At 33.5% G+C, this 22,518-nt stretch overlaps 1 protein-coding gene across 2 annotated transcripts in view; it reads right to left on the minus strand.

The window, feature by feature from the left end:
* Positions 1 to 22,518, minus strand: part of WDR72 (WD repeat domain 72) — a 205,612-nt gene that overhangs the window by 85,727 nt on the left and 97,367 nt on the right. For both annotated transcript variants that reach the window (XM_027123063.1, XM_027123064.1), the window contains exons 15-16: positions 3,504 to 4,321; positions 726 to 817 (exon numbers count right to left, since the gene is read on the minus strand). In XM_027123063.1, coding sequence (XP_026978864.1) covers positions 726 to 817; positions 3,504 to 4,321 — 910 coding nt within the window. The remainder of the gene's footprint in view (positions 1 to 725; positions 818 to 3,503; positions 4,322 to 22,518) is intronic.

The following is a 22,518-nucleotide window of genomic DNA, read 5'->3' on the forward strand; positions in this document are numbered from 1 at the left end:
GAGCCTTCTGTATCCAGGCAAGAGGGGATGAAGGCTCACACCAGGGGGCTGGCCATGTAGGTGGAGAGAAGCAGTCAGAATCTGGGATATATTCTGGAGCTAGAACCAACATGATTACTAAAACATTGGATGTGGGGTACAAGAAAAAAAGGGGAAAGTCAATATGACATTAAAGTTCTTGGCCTAAATAACTGTAAAGATGGGACTGCCATTTAATGAGATGTCAAAAATTTGGAGAAGTAGGTTTTAGAGATGAATTAGCCATTTGGCATCAAAAGAAAATCTAAACACCAAGACTGTTACTCAGAAGAACTCAAGGACCATTATATAATCTTCTGAAATAACTGTAAAACTCTCTAATATAATAATTACTTATTTGGTAATAAAGATATTGATACAGTAAACTCCCCATAAATCACATATGACCTTAATTTAATATTCAAATGTTTCCTTTGCTGAAAAGTTTCATACTTTTAGGTATTTCAAAGATCATTTGATGAAATCTATCATATTACATGTCTTATAAGATATTTACTTTAATAACAAAATTTCATGTATATTTCAAATATAGACAGAATACAAAACTATAACCATGTAAAATACAGACTGAATCAAACAATAAACATGCACACTTCTTATTCTAAACTGTAGGATGCTATCCAGTTATAGCACTTTTATTTCATAGAAGAAAAAAAATTATTAGACTATATCTGTAACTCCTTTACCATTTTGTAAATAACCGTAGAAGCTTGAAATATTTAAAATATCATTCCCAGGACTTTTCATCTTCTTATGCACAGACTCCATTGTGAAAGAACTGTTGAAATAAGATTCAAAGGATATTATTAAAGATGTATAAAAAACATTTTGAGAAATAAATTGACGATATGACTGCATGACCACTTTAACAAATTTGGGAATTGAACACGTTATTTTTAGCAATATCTTTGACATTATTCTCTTCGGTGAATCTTTTTTCCCCACTTTAACTTACCTAAAACCCTAACCCCAAGTGAATTGTGAATCTTAGTTTACCAGAATTATCTTGTGATCCACTTTTACTGGAGGGGCCTTGCGACTTTAGGTCATGTGATTTGTGGCTAATGTAATAAATTTTTGAATCCTAATATGTTCATAGCTGCCAAAAAATTATCCCCAGGTACCATCAGGACTTGATGAAGACAGGCTTTACCCTAGTCCAGTGATTCAATGAGAGGACATTCAGATACTATCCAGGGATATTCTCATAGGCAGATAGCTCTTTCCTTAAAATTCAGTTTCGTCACACACTCAGTTGTTAAGCATAAAAAGATTTCTCCACCTTTACAACCACAGTGAAATGTTAGCAAAATGGCCAAATTTATTGGAAGGATTTGGAGTGACAAATCCAATACACATTGTTTTGATTTCCCTAAATATAACATGCAGTCTCCAATAGCAGATCAAATCTGAAATGGCTTATTTAGGGAAGCAGTCTCTAATCCTGACACTGCCATTCAATAATTTGTTTTAATGCAGAATTTTGTAAAGATTAACTAAAGTTAATGATCTTAAGGCCATTTAATGGAAAGCATGCTGAAAGCCCTTAATCTCCCCTAAAGGGCACCAGATATATCCTTCCCATCCTATATTCAGTATCTGGAACAAACTTAGAATGAAAACCTCTGGCGACAATAACTGAGTCCGTCATCTGCTCTGTGGGATCATGATTAGGCTAACAAATATAAGTTGTTTTTAAGAATTTGAAAAAATCTTGATGATCACCTATTCTATTCATCTCATTTTGTAACTGAGGAAAGCAAGGCCCAGAGGGGCTAAGTGACTAGTCCAAAGCCACATGACTAGTTTAACAACAAAACCAGCGTTCATTCTCAGGTTTTCAGGCTTGGCTGACTACAATTTTTTTTATCATACTTTAGGTGTTATTTAATTTTCTTAGTAATAGAAAGAAAAGTGCCTAACTGAAATTAAAATACATATATATTATATATATAAATTATAAATATGAAGTTATATATTATATAAGTGTATATATATATATATATATATAGTAATGAACAGAAGAAAAGAAAATAGAGGAAAATTAAGTATATGAATAATGAAATTCACAGTCTCTGTTTTCTCATTATTAGGGCCACCAAACAGAAAATGGAAAATCCTATAGCATAGAAGCATTATAATGATAGGGAGCTTAACACTGAATCTACATAATCCATAAGGATTTGCTACCAGACTGTAGGTTCACTGAAGGCAGGAACTCTATTATCTAGTACCTGACACAGATATTTGTTGAACTGAGCTCTTACCAAAGAATAGAAATGTCAAGGACTATTTACCACCATGTACTGAGCAGTTCAAACGGCACATCTTCTATAAAGGCTTTCTGATGGTTTCATCTCACACTAATTATTCTCTTTACTCTGACCACCTATAATACTTACCTATACTACAAATATTTCTCCTTGTTCCTTCAGTGTTTTCTACTTATTTCATGTGCATTATCTTCATCATTTCAGTTAGTTCCTACCCAAATGAGAAATTTATTTATATTTCTTCTATGAGCTAGTGCTAAAGACATATTCAGTAAGCACTTGATGAATTGAATCCAATCTTCTAACATCAGACTATGAAAAAGTATATTGAATTTTAGCAGTGGGAGAAGGTAAACACAGAGTCAAGGTTAGCAATCAGGCTCTGGAGTTATACTGATGCCCAGCCTTGAATCAGCTTGTAAGGCTCTGAATTAATATTGGGGTTGATACTTTCTCTCCATAAGCCTCAATATCCTCATCTATACAATAAACAAAATAATGGTACCTAAACCCCAGCTTTGCTGTGCACATGAAGTGAAATCATGTATGTAAAGGGCTTACATGGTGACTAGTAGATATTAAACACTCAAAAAACAATGCCTATTATTACTAAACTGTACTTTCTATAAGTGAATTAATGATAACCTCTTCTATTTTAATATGCCGAAGTATGAATTAAACAGTGGGATTTGAGGTATGAAATTTTCAAATTTTTCCTTTCCTAATGATATATGAAGTATATCATCATAGGCATTTATTTAAATGTTTTTTGTTCATACTTAATTCACAACAAGTATAATGGATTTCAAGGTGTGTGTGAATCTATCTACCTATCTGTCTATCTATTGAATCATTCAGCATCCAGTACTGTGAATTTCCTGGCACATATTATGAGAGCAATGGATATTTGTTGGATGAATAAATCTTAAAACATATAGATGTATTGCCCAAAGTCGTCTCCAATCTCAAAGAATTAAAAGGAAGATTTTCTTAAAATTGTTTTAAGCTAAAGGAGATGTTGCATATTTACTCTTCATCTAAAGGAAGGGAGGAAGGTAGGAAGGAAAGAAGGAAGGAAGGAGAGGAGGGAGGGAGGGGGGAGGAGGGAGGCTAGAGAGCTAAATATAACAAATAATGATAAATTTTTAATGTCGTAAATAAGAATAGTCAAAATCTCCAAGCATGTCTTACCTGCCAATTCCACAGGCCAGTTCTAAAGGCATGTTAACTAACTTATTAACTAAAAATAGTTTGCTCAATAAGTAAAAGATAGTGTTTGGCTCTTGCAAAGAATCAGAATTATTTTCCAGTCTTCTTGGCATCCCAGCCTGATTTGGAAGAGTGGAAGTGTATTTATTTGACAAGTCCAAAACTTTTCTGGAAAACAAATTTACTTTTGAATAGTCTTTTTTCATTTCAGCATTGCATAAATCCCAACCTGGCAGCATCAATGAGAAGTGATCTTCATTTGAAGCAAGTCCTAAAGAAACGGGACCCTGAAGTTTTAAAATATTGAGATGCTTAATGCAAAGATTGTCTAATTCTTTATCCACTCCCCATGGCAAAAGGCAAGATAGGAGCAATTTAGCTGTGTCTATTGTGAGGTTGGCATTGACTTTTCTAGATTGCTTAGGGTGCATCTTTTTGGAGCTCTTTATTTTCTTCTGCCTTTTAATGCCATCATTTTCTTCTGATAACTTCATGGTATTTTCTCCTTGGGCTGGGCTTTCACTAACAGGCTTGGCTTGTGCCTCCACTGAGAGAGGACCACAGGCAGTTTTATTTCTTTTCAGTGTCAGTGTTTTCTTCTCTACTGTGCTTTTAGCTCTTCTCAGGATCTCACTGCCATAGAATGAATTGGAAGGGTCAACGTCACAGATTGGAGTTGGCAGCAAAAGTTCAACAAGGTTTTCCAGATCAAATAGAAGGATATGAAAACCAATGTTACTCCATTTTGTCTTCACAGGCAAGACATTAAAAGGTCCTGAGAAACACTTGGCATCAGCGACCTAAGGGAGATTTTAAAAATTTATGTGTCAAAGTTCTTATTTTTAAGTGATTTTATTAAAAGTTCCATGATATTAAAATGGCATAAAAAGAAATTAAGTAGCAACACAACCCAAGGCATTTTAATTTTTTGCCTTAGCTATAAAAATTCCCTTCTAAATTCAACATTCTATATTCTAATTTTTTTGAAAAACTTTTCCTTTCTAAAACTTTCATTTTTTCCTCTAAAAAATATGAATTAGGCCTATAGAGTAAGATGGCATCAGATTAACTTTCTTCCAGATACACTTTCATATCTTCTTATCAGTATAGCCATGAAAACATACAATAGGGGAAAAGTGGGTATGAAAATTGAGAAGAGCAGTTAGAGCACCTGCAGTAATTTAAGAAGTCTTTTAACAAAAATGGTCTCTCGAAATTTGTTTAAAATTTTTAATAATTGGAAGTAACCTAAATGTGAACAAGTATCAAATTGCTTTTTTTTTTATTTTAAAGGCTCGCCTTGTGGACTTGCATTTGTTCTTTCTCTAAGATGATTTTGCCCTAGATACTGGCATGGTGGGCTCCCACAATTCAGTTATGTTCCTGTTCATTTAGGGTGCCTTACTTGAGTACCATATACTCTCATGCCAACCTATTACTCTCTGTCTTATTCCTTGCTTTTTTTTCTTCATAGTACTAATTATTACCTTATATTATATGAAATATTTATTTGTTTACTGTATATCTTCCCCAGTATCACTCAAACTCCACCCCTGGTGTTTTGTGCATCCCTTTGTTCCCAATGCCTATAAAATAATGCTACTATACAGTATTATTATTACTATACAGTATTATAAATATTTGTCGAATGAACAATTAGTATATATATACAATGGAATATCATCCAAATATATTTAAATGATGGTGTACGACTGTATTCTTTGGGGAAAATGTGTTCTATTAGGCCAGAAAAAATCCTTTTTGTAAAACTATGGGACTTCTCTGGTGGCACAGTGGTTAAGAATCCGCCTGCTGGGCTTCCCTGGTGGCGCAGTGGTTGAGAGTCCGCCTGCCGATGCAGGGGACGCGGGTTCGTGCCCCGGTCCGGGAAGATCCCACATGCCGCGGAGCGGCTGGGCCCGTGAGCCATGGCCGCTGAGCCTGCGCGTCCGGAGCCTGTGTTCCGCAACGGGAGAGGCCACAACAGTGAGAGGCCCGCGTACCACAAAAAAAAAAAAAAAAAAAAGAAATAGAACCTGCTCTGATTCAATACCCCTGCCTACTGTCAGAGGTTAAATACTATCTTGAATTCCATGTTTATGATTTCTTTGCTTTCATTTAGTGTCCTAATCTTAAATATCTATTCCTAATTAATCTATTTGATTCTGCATGTTCTCAATTTTCATAAAAATATAATTATGCTGCTTATAATTTTCCATGATTTGCTTTATTTATGCTGAATTTTGCGATTGTGAGATTCATATTTGTTGATTACAGCTGTAGTTCTTTCATTTTTACCACTATAAAGTATTATACTATATGATAACTACAGTTTATTCATTTAAATGGATATTTAAATTATCTTCAAGATTTAGTATTACAAAAAGAAAAAAAGGCACAGTGAATATTCTTCTGGTGAAGACTTTCTTCTGGTGCACATCTGCAAAACTTTCTAGAGTGACACTGATAATTCATAGGATACGCACAACTTCAACTCTGTTAGATTTTCCCAAATAATTGTATCAATTTATAAGTCTCAGTAGAGACTACTCAGTAGTCTCAGGAGTATAAAGAGTTTCCATGCTCCACATCCTTATTAATACAGGATCTCATTTTTGTCAATATGGGGATATAAGATGGTATCCCTTGTAGTTTTAATTTTCTTTTTTTAATTATTACCATTAATTATCATTGCAATATTTCATTATCTTTTCACATTTGTTTATAAAGTGTCTGCCTATGGCTTCTATAAACTTTCGTTTGTCTTTTCCTTATTGATTTTTAGGGTTATACATTCATTCTAGAGGTAATCTTTTGTTGGTTATGTGGTCCAAATACTTCTCTCTATTTGTGGCCTGTCGTTTCTCTATTTTTAATAGTGTTTTACGATGAACACTGAATTCCTATTTTAATGCTATCAAATTTATGAAATATTTACTTTAAAAATTATAGGTATCCAGAGGATATAAAATTATTTACCTATTTTTTTCCCAAAATTTAAAGTTCCACACAACTTTTTAATTCTTTCATACTTTTCTCTTTCATATTTGTGTTTGGTTCCCAACTGGGAATAATTTTCATGTTTTTTAAAATTTTGACATTCAATTATTCCAACGTTATTTGTGAATTTGTCCTTTTCTTACTGATCTCTGTTCCCTGGGACATTAATCAATTTATCTATGACTGCACAATACTCCATTGTATAACAGCTTCATGAAAAGACTTTAAGAGGTGATTGGGTAGTTTCTCCTATCCTGTTCTTTTACTTCTTTATATAAATTTGAGGATGTTTATCAAATTCCGGATTATATCTCCCACTTATTTAGATAGTGCTTAATTTCTTTTGATAGTTTTATAATTGTTCAAAATGATGCTTATATTATTTGCCTATAATTTTTAAACTTTCTGTAACACCTATAACTATGGGTCCTTTTTCATTTCTGACATTATTTTTGTTGCTTTTGTTTCTTTCTTACCAGAAGTTTCTCAGTTTTTATTTTCTTTTCAAAGAATCAACTTTGACTTTGTTCATCCTCTCAACGGAATCATGTTTTTCTTAGGAGATAGTTTCGCTGAGTATACTATTTTAACTTATTCTCTCACAGCTATTTTAAGGCATTATTCTGCAGTCTTCTGGTTTCCTTTGATGTGGGTGACATGTCACATAGAGAGCTGATAGTCTGTCACTCCATCTGGCCTTTCTCTCTGCTGCTTTTTAGATCTTGTCTTTAATATTCTGCATAGAATCACAGAATCACTGTGATTCTTCTAGGTGTGTATGTTTTCCCCCAATCTTTCTTACATTGTATCTGAGTATTCCTATCCTTCGTTAATTTTGTGAAGTTCTCAGACTTGTCTTTTTGAATATCTTCTCTCTCTATCCTATTATCCCCTTATGGAACTCTGATTAGCTATTTGTCACTCTATCCCCTTTCATGTTTTTCATCTCTTTGTCTCTCTGTGTCACATGCTGGGCAATCACTTCAGAATTTCTTCTAATTTGCCAGTTTTCTTCCCCCCATCTCTATCGTGTCATTTAACTTATCCATGGATTTTCAAATTTCAACTTTTACATTTTTCATTTCTAGAAGTTTTATTTGACAAATTGGTCATTTTTTAGTCAGTTATTTCTTACTTACATTTTCAAGCCTTCTTTTATTTCTTTAAGCATACTTATTTTGCATTCTGTATCTATAGTTCCAATTTTTGAAATCCTTGTGAATATGACTCTTTTTTATTTTGCTGATGCTTTCCTGTTTCCTTATATGTTTTGTAAGTGTGTGTGTGTATGTGTGAAACATTATTGGTGAGAATCCTTTGAGACATGGGTTAAAGATGCATTCTTCAAGAGAGTATTTGTATTTTTGACTGCCAGGTACTCAGGGGTACCACCAGCAGGTCCCTATTTAAATAAAAATTTTACCTTAAGAGTTTTTCATTTCTTGCAAGTAATGTGAATCCTAACCCTCAATCTGTGTGAAGTTAGGTTATGGTTATCAATTTTCAGGCAAACCTACTTTCCCCCATCCATCTTGGGCTAAAACCAACAGAAAAATATTTATTATCTCCATTTGTGGAACATATCCCTCACCTTGGTTCACTTTTTCACTGCATATACAGCTCTTAGAGAATAACGGATTTGCACAATTTTCTCCAACCTAACTTCCCATCAATACACTGGGCCTGGACATTCCCTCTAATTACCTCTAATTACCTGTGTCACAGTTAAAACCAAAGCTGAGAGAACCCAGAGACTAGCAAATGGTCTTTCAGCTTTCTCTCTCCTGTTTGGATTTGTGTTCTCATTTTGTTTTTCACCTCTAAGAGTTGCCTTAAATTTCATTTAAACTAACATGTATTATTTTTAAGGATGAATTTTAAACTACTTTATTCACTACTTTTAGAGAATTAATCAGCGCTGTTGTTCAGACTATTAGCCTACAAAGAGACAGAAATTGGGTTTGTAAAGAACACTAAAAATTAAAATACTCAGTTTTGATAATGGAGCAAGAAAATGGGCACTCTCACACACTGCGTGATGGGTGTAAGCTGGTATCTCTTTCATGGAAGGCAATTAGCAAAATGTATCAATAACCTTAAACTATTATATACCCTTGGATGCAGAAATTCTTCTAAAAATAATTTATCCTGGGGTAAAATTACAAAGATGCACAAAATTATATGAAAAAGAATGCTCATTGTTAAATTTTCTATATCAGTAAGCTGAAAGTAAATGTTCCATAATAGAGATTTGGCTAAAACATTATGGTATATGCACACATTAAAATATTAAGTAGATATTAAAAAGAGTCCTTTATAAAATACATAATGTCACAGCAAGAACTTCACATATATTGTCGATAGAAAATACCTAGATTTGAAAAGTACAGTTTGATTTTTTACAAAACTGCAGATTTCTTATGACTCCTGATTATATCTATTTTTAAAGCTCCTACAAAAATTTGTATTTTACCATACAAAACAAAAGCTGTTTTAAAAAAGTAATACAAGTTGACAGAGAAAATATTAATAATAGATATGGCTATCTAAATATTTTTAACAGGTACCTCTAAAAAAAAAAGTGCATTAATCAGGTTAAACTTAAAAGTGTAAGAAAAACAATTACAGCATAAATGATCAAAGGCTAATATTTTAGATATTTAAAGAACTCACAAAAATTAATTAGCCATATACTCAAGAGAAAAAATGAGAAAAGGAGATTTAAAAAATATCACAGAGGGGAATAGTTTTTAAACCATTTGTCCCAATAAAAAGGAAACAAGTATAAAATTTTATATACTATACCAGTTTTGATCCCTTAAATTAGCTAGAATTTTCACAGATTTGTAACAAACAAAAAGTAGAGTATCCCAAACTGTTGAGTGATCATTTCAAGGTGAACTCTGATAAGATCTAGATGTCCTTAACATTTTTCAGAACTATTGTGATAATATGTATCAAGAGTCTTAAAAATATTGAGTATCATCTTCCCTAATTGAGATGCTACTTCATGTTCTTGAAGGTTACCATTCCCAGTCCATCCTTTGGGTTTATGCCTGGTTTTCTTTCATTCAGCTGTCATTCAAGAGGTCCTTGCTGAGTATGTATTAAGTAGAACATGGTGTGAGAAGCTATCCACCCAATACAGAACAAGACCCAGCATCTGCATGGATGCAGCTCACATTCTTTACACTCAGAGGGGAGAGACAAATGTGCCAAGCACTAACCACATAGCTTAGATGAGGGCAGTATAAGCAAAAATATAGGAAACTAGAAAGATCTGAAGAAGGCATCTCAGCCTGAAAGATACAAGTAGGAGTCTAAGCAGAAGTGACACCAAACTGAGATCTGAAAGATAAGGGAGAAATGAACTGAAGAAAAGTGAGAGGCCAAGTATTCCAGGCAAAGGGAAGAGAATGGGAAGCCCCCTAGAGTGATGGCTGGAAGAGGAGTGAGAAGGTATGTAGGGATCATGCACTGTGACAATCTTAGTTTGTCTACAGAGTAGAGTACGGGAACGTATTACAGAATGAGACAGACAGGACAGGAGCCAGATTACACTGAAGCCCTGCAAACTGTTGAGTTTCAAATTTACTCAAAGAGCAGTTATGACCCTTGAAGGGTATTAAGCAAGGAAGTCACCTATTCACAAACTATAGCCATAGTTTCTTTTGAATTAGGGGTTAATGAAGCAGGCTGAAGACAGGGTTTTGCCCTCCTGTGCACTTCCACTTCCCTAAGCAATAATATTCTCTGGACACAACAGCTAGACCTCCTCAATTACTGGGCCACTCAAAAATCACAGCAATGATTCTAGCAGTATACACATTCCCTGGTCTGGTCTCATCTTCTTATTTTGAGATCCACACCACCACAATAGGCCCATTGTACTGCCATAAACAAAAAATCCTAAATTTCTGTCCCTAAATGTGATCACCTTAAGCCTCAGGAGCAACTGGATGTTTTACAATATTTTCAAATCACAAATATTATTCCAAATTTATTTAACATACAACAAAGTTGGCTTCCATTTGGAAATAAATCCATTGGACAATATGTATAAACCATTGTTATATTTGAATGTACTAAAATGATTAAATGTTATAATGCTAGCCAGTGATCATTGTTTGAGCATTTTAAAATCTTTTAAGAAATAGTATATTTTTAAAGTCACATCACCAAAGGATTTGAAAAACAATATTTACCATTGTTTTAGACATAAGTAACATAGAAAGCAAATAAATACCTATAATAGTAATTCCTGGGTTTTAATATATCATGAACTGGGCAATACATAACTTTTAGTAATGTGTAGCAAAGGTTACAGTAATTCTTAAACTTATTTATATTTATATGTTACCTATATACAATATATTACTCAGACAAGAATTCTAATAACAGTAACCTGCTAAATCATGACTGAATGATGTTGTGTAAAAATAGAAATGTAATTATATTACTTTTAGAATGATAAAGTATATGTAAACCATCATTATAACAGGAGTGTTTTAGAAACACTCACCAATCTGGTTACAATAAAAAGTCTAGAATAAATAATTAAATACAAGAGTATTTCATTCAATCTATGTCACTGCAAAAATGTGAGGGCTAAATATAAATTTTAAGTTATTAGTTTACATGTTGTTTATAGAATGCTCTCTGATTGCTTGGCAGATACTTCCCCAAAATGTACTGTCCAGGTTTTGCATACATCAGAAGGTGCTGGTTTTTTCCCCAACTTCACATCATGTTTAGTCTCACTCTCTGACATTCAGGTTGAGGCAAGAGTGGAGGTATGGTTTACAATCAGGACAGCAAGAGGGTGGCACTAAAGAACAATGGTCCATTCCAACCTCTGAACTTTGTGAGGCTGGGGAGTAAAATGGTACTGATATATCTACATGTGAATGCTCTAAACAGCAGGTGGGGAGTAGAAAGAGGCACACAGAGCTGAGCTCTTTGTCTGAAGTACACAGATTTGGGGAAAAGCTACTGAGTCAGAAAGTCTACAAGTAGAATCCCAGATGGCCAGCAGGCAGAAATTATTCTTCTACTATCAGCAAGAACCCAGAATAAATGACAGGTAAAACTAAAGTTAACAACACAAAATTCAAACTCTCAACAGCCCAGTATACATGTAAAAAAGAAAACCAAAAAAGACCCAAACGTTTGGAGGAAAACAATGTAAAAGGTGTGAAGGTATAAGTCTAACATCTTTATAAAAAAAATGTCTATTCACTTATTTTTTTCTTCATCTTACTGTGTTCAGTTGTGCCTCTTCTTTTCCTATCTGATTCAGAAAGACAAAATGGTTTAAAAAGACTGTTTTTACCTTCTGTCTTTGAAGGTGGAAATACACTGTCTAACAAAATGTTCTGATAAAACTTCTTCCTGAAAACAAATTGAATCCCCCACTGAGTTTGTTTTGAAAGAATCTGACCTGCCCAACCTACCACAGATACAAAATGCTGGTAAAACTGATGCTTAAAATTACACTCACCTGCTCACTCTTGTGATTTTTGTGCAATAATACCTAGTACAAACATTTAAATCCTAAGTGAGAAAACATATAGATTATAACTGGCAAATATTTTAGATATTTAGTTTTGTTAGAGCAAGAAGAATTTAGAAATGATTTAATCTGACCCCTTCCCCTTACACAAGGGAAAATGAGGGACAGAGAAGTAAAGTGATTTGTTCAAAGTTACCCGTTTGGTAAATAGCCAAGTCAGGATTCTCAAGTCTGTTTTTTTCTATCTATTCTTCAGATGATATTATCAACTTAAGTTTTTCAAAGAATGGAATAATGTTTTTTTATTTATTGTTTCTAAGATATACAGAGGGTCCTCATTAGCTAAGCATTCCTTTTATGAAACACCATATTCACTGAGATGTATAAGGAAGAAAAAGTAATCATTATATGAAAATATTTACTAATGAGCTGATCATTTATAAAATTAGTACCCAAACACTCCTCCCTTTCTAACATCCATCAGTCAGGTTCTGACTGATTATCAAATAATGCAATCCAATTGCAAAGTAAATAGCAAATACTGTTAAAAATGCAGGATTACACTAAATCCAGACAGGGATATTGGAACTATCTGAGTCATACCCATTGTCATTGACTAATAAGAATCCAGCAGAGAAGACCAGTTAACAACTGAAGAAGAGAAAATTAATTCAGATGCTTCAAATGACAAACTTGTAACATAAAATATATAAGAGAGGCCTGTGAAACACTTGATTATCTTCTTGTTTTGTTTTGTTTTTGTTTTCGCTTGATTATCTTTTAAATGGTTTTCTAAAATAACTCTATATTATTCAATATAAAATTCAAACATGAAGTAAAATGTAACATATTATGTACCATACAGTTTAATTTAAAAAAATACACAAAACAAAACACATGATTTGTTCTAAAGAAGTAGTATATAATTACAATCATAATCTAAATTTTGTTAAATATAATATAAATCACATTTTAATAATTATAACTTTATTTTTAGTTTAAAGTAAAAATTTTGTTTGGACCTTTATAACAGCTAACTCAACAGATTAACCCATGCTTTACAATCCTCCTGACCACTGGTAGGCTATGTTGTACTTTCTGCCTTCTAATCACAGGAACTATGATGTTTGCTTGTCGGTACTTTCACCTTTGTGTTCTCAATATTCTTTCCCAGGCTTATAACTTTAATTGCGTAATTTAATAAGTTATATAAAAATTGGGGAATTCTGCATGTAAAATGTAGCCCCTGAGAAAACAAAGTTTAGTAATCTGTATAGAGGTTCAGAATTAGCCTCCCCAAAATGTATCACTTTTGCATGAGGATTATTTTGAACTAAAGGTAATCCAGACCCTGAGAGTTCAAGAGAAACTACTGCCCCTCCCTTAACTAGCTAGAAGAATTTAAGTTGGGGATTTTTCCCAGAAAAGAGTTATAACCAGAGATAGATTTTATCTAAGTGGCTCCATCTATATGTCAAGGCAAACGTCTAATTACCCATACATGTGCTCTTCTGCTTATCATCCTGTGAATGACCCTCCTGTCCTTGAAAGCCCCAGACTCCTATCCCCTTCCTTAGCTCAGGATGTCATATATACCTCATTTTACCTTTCTATCTCTAACCCTCTCATGTTTGTGGGATTCCCATAAGTATAAAATTAAATTTGATTTTCTCCTGTTAATCTGTCTCATGTCAATTTAACTCTTAGACCAGCCAGAAGAACCTAGAAGGGTACAGGAAAGTTTTCTTCCTCCCTGACATCTGAATGACTCTATGGTGATGAGTCACTCTAACAACTTCTTTTTAACTAGGTATGGATGAAGCCATGTAGCAGATCAGAAAATAATCATAAAAATATACAAAGATTCAGCACTCTGGTTACTCTGTAATTTTCTAAATTCTTCCTATTCTTTAAATAAACAAAAAACTGGAAGTCACAGTTGATGCATTGCAAGTGTAGTTCATGCCAGAAAAAAGATTAGGAATTCTAGAAAATGTATCTATACTCAAGGGAAAGTATCCACATCAAAAGATTTGTGACAATGGGAGTTTTTCAAGTAAGGATGGCACAGATGATGGGGGGTGGGGGGAAATGTGGTATCTGTGTATTGAACACTACCACTGAGAAATTATATGATGATTAACAAACATGGTAAATTTACAGAAGAGGTAACACAATTTCTTGAAGTAGAAAATTTTCTGAGAAACAACTCTGCAACGTAGATGAATTTATGACCTAATATACCTAATATATTATATAAGAAGTTACCTTTAAAACTCATGCCACAAAAAGCAGAGAATACAGTACATGGATACAAAAGGAAATTACAGTAGCTGCCTACATCTTTGCTACTAAAAACTTCAGACAGCTACTTTTTTTAAAATTAATTTTTATTGGAGTATAGTTGCTTTACAATGTTGTGTTAGTTTCTTGCTGTACAGCAAAGTACATCAGTCATATGTATACATATATCCCCTCTTTTTTAGATTTCCTTCCCATTTAGGTCACCATGGAGCATTGCGCAGAGTTCCCTGTGCCATACAGTAGATTCTCATTAGTTATCTATTTTATACATAGTAGTGTATATATGTCAGTCCCAATCTCCCAATTCATCCCCCCGTTCCCCCTTTGGTAACCATAAGTTTGCTCTTTATGTCTGTGACTCTATTTTTGCTTTGCAAATAAGTTCATCTCTACCATTTTTTTAGATTCCATATATAAGTGATATTATACCCTATTTGTTTTTCTCTTTCTGACTTACTTAACTCTGTATGACAGTTGCTAGGTTGATCCATGTCTAAGGAATGTCATTATTTCATTCCTTTTTATGGCTGAGTAATATTCCGTTGTATATATGTACCACATCTTCTTTATCCACTCCTCTGTTGATGGACCTTTAGGTTGCTTCCATGTCCTGGCTATTGTAAATAGTGCTGCAGTGAACATCGGGGTGCATGTGTCCTTTCAAATTATGGTTTTCTCCAGGTATAAGCCTAGGAGTGGGATTGCTGGGTCATATGGTAGCTCCATTTTTACTTTTTTAAGTAACCTCCATAGTGGCTGTACCAATTTACATTCCCACCAACAGTGTAGGAGGGTTTCCTTTTCTCCACACCTTCTCTAGCATTTATTGTTTGTAGAATTTTTGATCATGGCCATTCTGACCGGTGTGAGGTGATACCTCATTGTAGTTTTGATTTGCATTTCTCTAATAATTAGTGATGTGGAGCATCTTTTCATGTGTTTGTTGGCAATCTGTGTATCTTCTTTGGAGGAATGTCTGTTTAGGTCTTCCGCCCATTTTTTGGACTGGGTTGTTTGTTTTTTTGATATTGAGCTGCTTGTATATTTTGGAGATTAATCACTTGTCAGTTGCTTCATTTGCAAATATTTTCTCCCATTCTGAGGGTTGTCTTTTCATTTTGTTTATGGTTTTCTTTGCTGCGCAAAAGCTCTTAAGTTTAATTAACTACTTCTGTTTTATGACAAACTAACAAATCCTAGAGGTTTTGAAAATATCAGTTGACTTCTAGTCAAGATGGCAAAGTTTAGACTTTGGAGCAAATTATTTCTTCCAAATGGATACCAGTGATGGATGAAATATTTTTTAAAAGAAATGTTAAAAGGCTTAGACAAGCTCAAAAACAAAATAGACATCTTCGAGGGCCAAAATGGGACAGAAACACAAAGTGCTGAGTGTGGAAGTGAAGTCACAGGCCTTTAAGCAGGTGCCAGGCTTTAGAGTTTAGCCCCTGAGGTTAACGTCACTATGGAGGGTAGCTGACCTAGAACAATTTTAACTTGTAACTAAATCAACCCACAAGCTCATTCCCTAATTAGACAGAAATATACTTAGTATCAGTATGGTCCAGGCCTTATTCTGGACTGAGGACCTTGAAAAGGTAGACAGACGCAACAGTAAAACCAACAGAGAATATCAGCTGAGTAGAGGGAGGGAGGGAGGAAAATAAAATACACTAAAATGAAAAAAACACAAGAAAATTGCTCTAGAAATGAGTCTATAAACCAAAATTCCAAAACACTGAAAATCTAATAGCTAAAAAATAAAAGCTGAGATATATACTTACTCCAGATGAAATCAATGCTTTAGAATGGACTGAAAAAAAAAATCATCAAAGAGAAATTGAAGGAATAATATTCACAAAAATGAATAAGGAGCTATGAAAGAAAAAAAGAAAATGAATAAATGAGAAAGCATTTATTAGAAATATTAGGAAAGTACGGTGATTATATTTAAAATGCAGTAGAGGTATATTAGAAAACTACTGTTAATAAGTATATGGCCACATCAGTGGCCTGGCTTTAAGTACACTTTACTATTACTTATTCTGTATAAAACTTTTATTAAAGTCTTGAGTGAAGTGGCATGTCATTCAATTTTTAATCATACTTTTTGTCAATAAAGGTGAAAGTTTTCTATGTCAACATCTCAGTTAAAGCTATTTCACTGTCAGCATGGAGTTATAGAAATTAAGTTGAAAATGTTTGTAAAATTCAATTATAACCTGATCTACCATACCAAAGCACAATTAATTACAATATGTGATTGTAACAGCAAATACAAGAAAATCTTTTAAATTAAGTAACTATATATTTAAATTGAATATCCAGACTAACTACATTAAAACTTTTAAACCATTAAATTAAATTAAATCTGGAGGAGCAGATTCTCCTAATTGGATCTGTACTGCAGTACTAGTCTCCTCACTAAGATAGTCCACTTCATCTCCTGACATCCCTGGCAGCAACATTCTTCCAGTGAACCAGGCTTAAATCTGAATATCATATTTTCCTTCTCTGAAGTCCTCCTTCAATGCCTCTCATACCATGTTCCCTCCTTCACTTTTCATTAATGATTCATTCATTCATCTATCAGATGTTTACTAAGCATTTACTACATGCCAGGCACTGTGCCATATGTGGAAGACTCAGTGGTGAGCAAGACCAACGGTCCCTGAAGCATGCACCTCGCAGTCTAGTTCATCTCACTCAAATTCTCCCCCAACCTTCTTTCCTATTTGCAAACTGTGCTTGGCACTGCTGCCTGATTCTTCTGCTGTTAGTAGCTAGTTTTGGCTTTTTAGCTTTTTTGATTTCTTTGCCTCTGTGCCTCTTCTCATGCTGGGAATGCCCTAACACCCATCTACAGAAATTCTACCCCTAACGAAAGCTCATTTCCCCAAGAGATTTCCCTACACAAACTTTTTCTAATATCCTCTTCCAGCTGTAATCTTGCCTTCCTTGGATTTCTTTTATGACATTTTAATTTCTTTTTCAACATTTACCTTTTGTCTTCATCATATGTATAAGTATCAATACCATTATTGTCACCCACTCCAACCTCTAAATAGCTGAGCGTGCCTCAACCTCAGTGCATTATACCAACAGGAATTTGTTCCGTTAAGAGTTCATAAAACATGAGATCCTTTACAGAAGACTTCATTGAGTCTAAAAGTGCAGGTCAGCCAAGTCATGTAAACATTGAGGGCAAGCATACTTATTTCAAGGCATCCTCCCTCTAGTAACTATTCAATACCAAAACATAATGATTAAGATGTTATTCCAGGTCTTTTTGAAAAATAACAAATAAAAGCCAGCACAGTTCAAAAATAATTAAGTATGCCTTTGTTTCTGGTAACTTGGGATTCAGCCCTCAGGTGTTAGTCCTGCACATTTCCACAAGCCCATCTTTGTGACCAGAGGAATTCATTTAAGAAACTGTCGCCAAGTGAAAAATAAGTGCCTCACAACACTAGCCCATTTAAGCACCTAATTACAGGATCAGTCAAGAGTCAACTTGCTTCCTAACAGATTGCCTCCAGTCAGTGGGTTTCTGTCTACCCAGAGCTTCAGTTAGGGTCCCCCTACTCTTGGGTCTTGGCATACTTGGATGTCATTGCCCTGACTTTGAACTATGACTCCTCAAAATCTTATTGATGCAGAATTTCGGGTTGTTTGGAAGAGCACAAAGTGTTCCCCAAGTAAGCCATTTCTCCATAGATTACAAATGAAAACCACTGTTTTCTATGCCTTCTTTGAACATACCTGTGCCTAAAATCATAGAACACATTTCAGGTTCTTTAAAAAATTCTTTGAAATGGAATTTCAGGGTGAAAAATATGTGCCTTTAAAATGTTGGTTAAATTGTTAGACTGTGCTCCAGCAAGGTTGTTTCAAAACACACTTGAACCAAAAATGAGTAATTATTTCATCATGTCATTAAATAGTTCATCACTTTTTAAGAAATTACTAATTTGATTATAAAAATATGCATTGATATTTTTTAGTGAGAAAAACTTAATGACTATTTGTAGATTTTTCTGTGATTTAAGTGTTAATATTTGCCCCATTTCCTATTTTATTATTTATCTTCTCCTTATCAAATGGTAAGAGCCCCTTTGTATGTAAAGATATTGATCATCTGTTGAATATATTACAAATATTTTTCAAGTATCATTAGACTTTAAATTTATAGATCTTTGGGGTTTTTGCAATATGATTTTTAAAATTTGAATAGTTAAACTATAAGTTTTTTCACGTATATTTAGAGAATTTTCCCACTCTTAGGCCCTTCACAATTACTAAAAATATTATTACGTATTTTCGTCTAGTAGTCTATGTTTCTATGTTTAAAACTTTTATTCATCTTAAGTTTATTTTTGTTAAAGGTAGACAGTAGGATATAATTTTATATTTTTCCCAGAAATTACTCTCAATTATACAAAAGCCACTTATTTACTTTCCTCTATGATTTTAAGTGCCATCTTTTCCAAAGAGCAAATTATGATTTATACACATCCTCATTCCTGAACTCTTTTTTTCTTTTCCATTTATCTATTTGTCTGTTCTTGAACCACTAATGAACTCTACTTCAGATAGATGGATGGAGAGATGATAATGTTTGACATCTGAGAAAAAAGCCCCATGTCCATTCTTCTTCATTTTTTTAACTTTCCTTAGCTCATTTTATACACTTATTTCTCCAGGCGAATTTTGCAATCAACTCACCAGGTTCCCAAAAACCCACCAGGGAGATTTTGGAAGTTATTGTTATTAAATGTACAGATTTGTGACTTTGGAAATCTTTAAAATACTGTACTTTCCGTCTGGGATTACATTGTTACTAAATCAAGATATTTTTCAGGACCTTTAGTAATTTTTAGAATGTGTTTTCATATGGATCTTGCATATTTATTATTAAATTTATCCCTATTAATTTCCTATATTCATTGAATGGAATTTTTTATATTCATTTTATTTTCTAACTAGTGTTTTCTGTGTTAGTATATGAGTTTTGTTTTCGGCACTACTATGCTTAACTTTAATTTTTGTTTTATTAGGTTTTCTGTTCTATTCATTTTTTCAAATGTAGCGTATCCACTATTACTATATTTGAATAAAAGTAATTTGTTCTATTTTTATCCTTTTTATTTCTTTTTCTTATGATTTGACATTTGCTAAAACTGCCAGAAAAAAATGTTAAATAATAGTAGGGATGGTAGATTATTATAAATTAAATTGGCATCATTATTGCTTTTTTTATTTAAAAAATTATTTGAGTCATACGTTTTCTTAATATTGGATAAATTGGAATGGTTTTCCTAGGTGCATTTGTATGAGTAACCATCCCTCTTTAATCCTGTCATTTAAATTTGATTTATGCAATAATTTCAAGTAAACAAAATAATACTGGGTTTATTTTAACAACATAAACTAGTAACAATTGCATATTAACATATAGTCCTAAATAGCTTCCCCCATCAAAGATTTTCTGAAAGAGAAAACTAAAATAGTATTTATTGGAGGCTTGATTAAAAATCTAACCAGGGTAGATGTGTATGTACTGATATAGAAGAATGTCCACCAAATATTTTTGACTTAATTTGTAGAACAGAATCTATAATATCTCATTTCTATGTGAAAACGGAATTTATACACATTCACACAGACCTATACACATGTTTTTATTTTATGGTCTAGAAAGGAACACATCAAAAGTATCATAATAACAGAGGCTAACTAACACAGGGCTGTGGTTTGAAGAGTGAGAGAGGTTTCTTTACTATTCATAAATGTCAGGGTCCTCCCTGTACTGTCAAGCACTCATTTCCTAAAATTCACCCTCGATCCATTAGTGATACATGAAAACCAATACTGCTACATTGTATTTTGAAAAGTCTTAAATTACAACATAAACCGTACCTGAAAAGTCAAGTTACTGTATATATTACTGATATGATATCCAGGAAAAGAAAATGCTTTTATATTTTCCCCCTCAAATACATCAAGACATGCCATCTACTTTAACTGATTTAATACACATAACCACATAAAAATTTCATGGAAAGTACAACTTAGATGCTGTTTTACCTATCTACCTTCTTGTCTCTGAAGGCTGTTTACCATTGAGATTCAGCTTATTCTGGGGACTGTGCTACCTTCCTTAAACTACACGTTTCCATTAGCTGTTGGAGAGTCCCAAGTTGGTTTACCCTCTTTTCCTAAGACACTAGTCATTTTCCTAACAAGACACACACTCCTGGTGAATGAGCTCCTCCTCTGCCTGCCACCTTGCCCTTTGGATGTTTCTAAGGTAGAAAATACAGTGAGAAAGAAAAGTGAAAGGATTGTTAATAAAGGTAACAGCAAATTAACATTTATTCAGTGCTAAAAAGCTTTCACACAATTTTCATTTTAGATTATTTGGTCTAAAAAATAGACTAAGAGCTAAGCCAGATACTGACTTACGGATTCTTTGGTTTATGAATATTTATGACATGGGGTATAATGAGTTGCCTTGTCTCTATACCAGAAACAAATTAATTAACCAATTAATTAATTGTAATAATAACTCAAATTAATTGAGTAGAAGACTTTTATTCTGCAAGTCAAACAATCCCTCGCAGTGCAGAAATGCATTATTAGGAACATTCTTTCTTTCTGAAATGCCTTTCTCTATTTGTCCTTGAAAAGATAATAAACTCCGTAGTTGTTTTGAAGCACAGAGCACTGCAGTTTCTAAAATAGATGGGAGCTGGCTTGGGACATGCTTCCCACCAAACTGCCTTCGTAGTAATCAAATACAGTGCTGAAAACCTGGTCAAAATAAAAGCACTAGTGGAGTAGAGGCTGATTCTGGTTTGGAGCTTTCTAGCTCCTCACATATCTAGTTTTAGTCCAGAATAATCCTAGAGAATGTTTGTTAAATTAAAAGCTGAAACATGTGTCTTGGTAGAAAGAGAAAATTACACCCTTTTCAACAATTTACCAATTTCCATAACCAAACCTAAAATGTTTAGATTTTAATTGAAAAACATATTTCCATGGAGAATTATAGCATGTCATTTACTTTGATATGTAAAACTAAATGTATGAAGGACTACTTTATCCATTAAAAATGTACACAGTAACAAACTTTTAATACACTACCAGATCCTTAATTATAAAAACAAAATCAGGTTTATGTTTTGTGTTTAACTGTAAATGCTACGTTAATATTGCTTTCTTTATAATTATTTCTGGAATAAATTTCTATTATGATTTGAGGAAAATGGGGTATCTGTCAGTTATAAAATGAAGTAAACCTTGAAATAACTCAAGTATTTGAGGAAGGTAAGAGAATCCATATGTTTACTGATTTTTACTCATTCTATAAAGGTTGAGCTATTTTAAAGCAGACACAAACAGAAATCAAAAACACAAACTGCACCTCCCATATACAATTAGAAATGTGAATTAAAATTTATTTTACCATCTCTGTGCTTGCAATTAGCAAATCTCATCTTTAATCTGTCTTTACTCAGTGCTATATTGTTGATCTTAAGATAGTTTTATGGATAAAAACCCTGATGTTCAAAGAGCTCATTTATACTTCTCCATGGGAATTTTTCCTTCATTGACAGAAACCAGTAACTATTTTTAAAAGGATTTTTTTATTGATTGACTAAATGAAAAAGATCTACAAAGGGCTTTGCTCATATTGTACCAAATACATTTCAACATTTATAACAAATAACTTCATTTCATAGAAAACTATAAACAGGTAGGGATATACTAGTTACAGAAAACATATATCTTACAAAGATATGAAAAACCATTGGTGGAAGGCTAGGAATGAACAAATAGCCCAACAATGCATAAATCAAGGTATAAATGAAAGTGTCAGCCATTAAATTTTTAGATCCATTGAGCTCTAGGCGGCTGGACATCGTTGTTGGTAGTAAAAACTATCTCCCTCCAAAGGGTTGGTGGAGAGCAGCATGATTGGCAGCACAAATAGAAGACAAAGGAGAAAGCTTCAATCTGCAGCTGATGCACAAGAAGAACATGGGGAGCTGAGTTTACAATAGAGATGACATTACCAAGCTAATGGCATGGGCAATCATGGGGCCACCATGCATCCCGGGTATCAGCGGGGCATCCATTTTCAGCTAAGTGTTAGAGTACCTTTTTGCTTTTTCTCAC

Source organism: Aethalodelphis obliquidens, unplaced genomic scaffold, assembly GCF_003676395.1.
Source record: "Aethalodelphis obliquidens isolate GAN/ISIS:26980383/991018 unplaced genomic scaffold, ASM367639v1 scaffold26, whole genome shotgun sequence".
NCBI classification, from domain to species: Eukaryota; Metazoa; Chordata; class Mammalia; order Artiodactyla; family Delphinidae; genus Aethalodelphis; species Aethalodelphis obliquidens.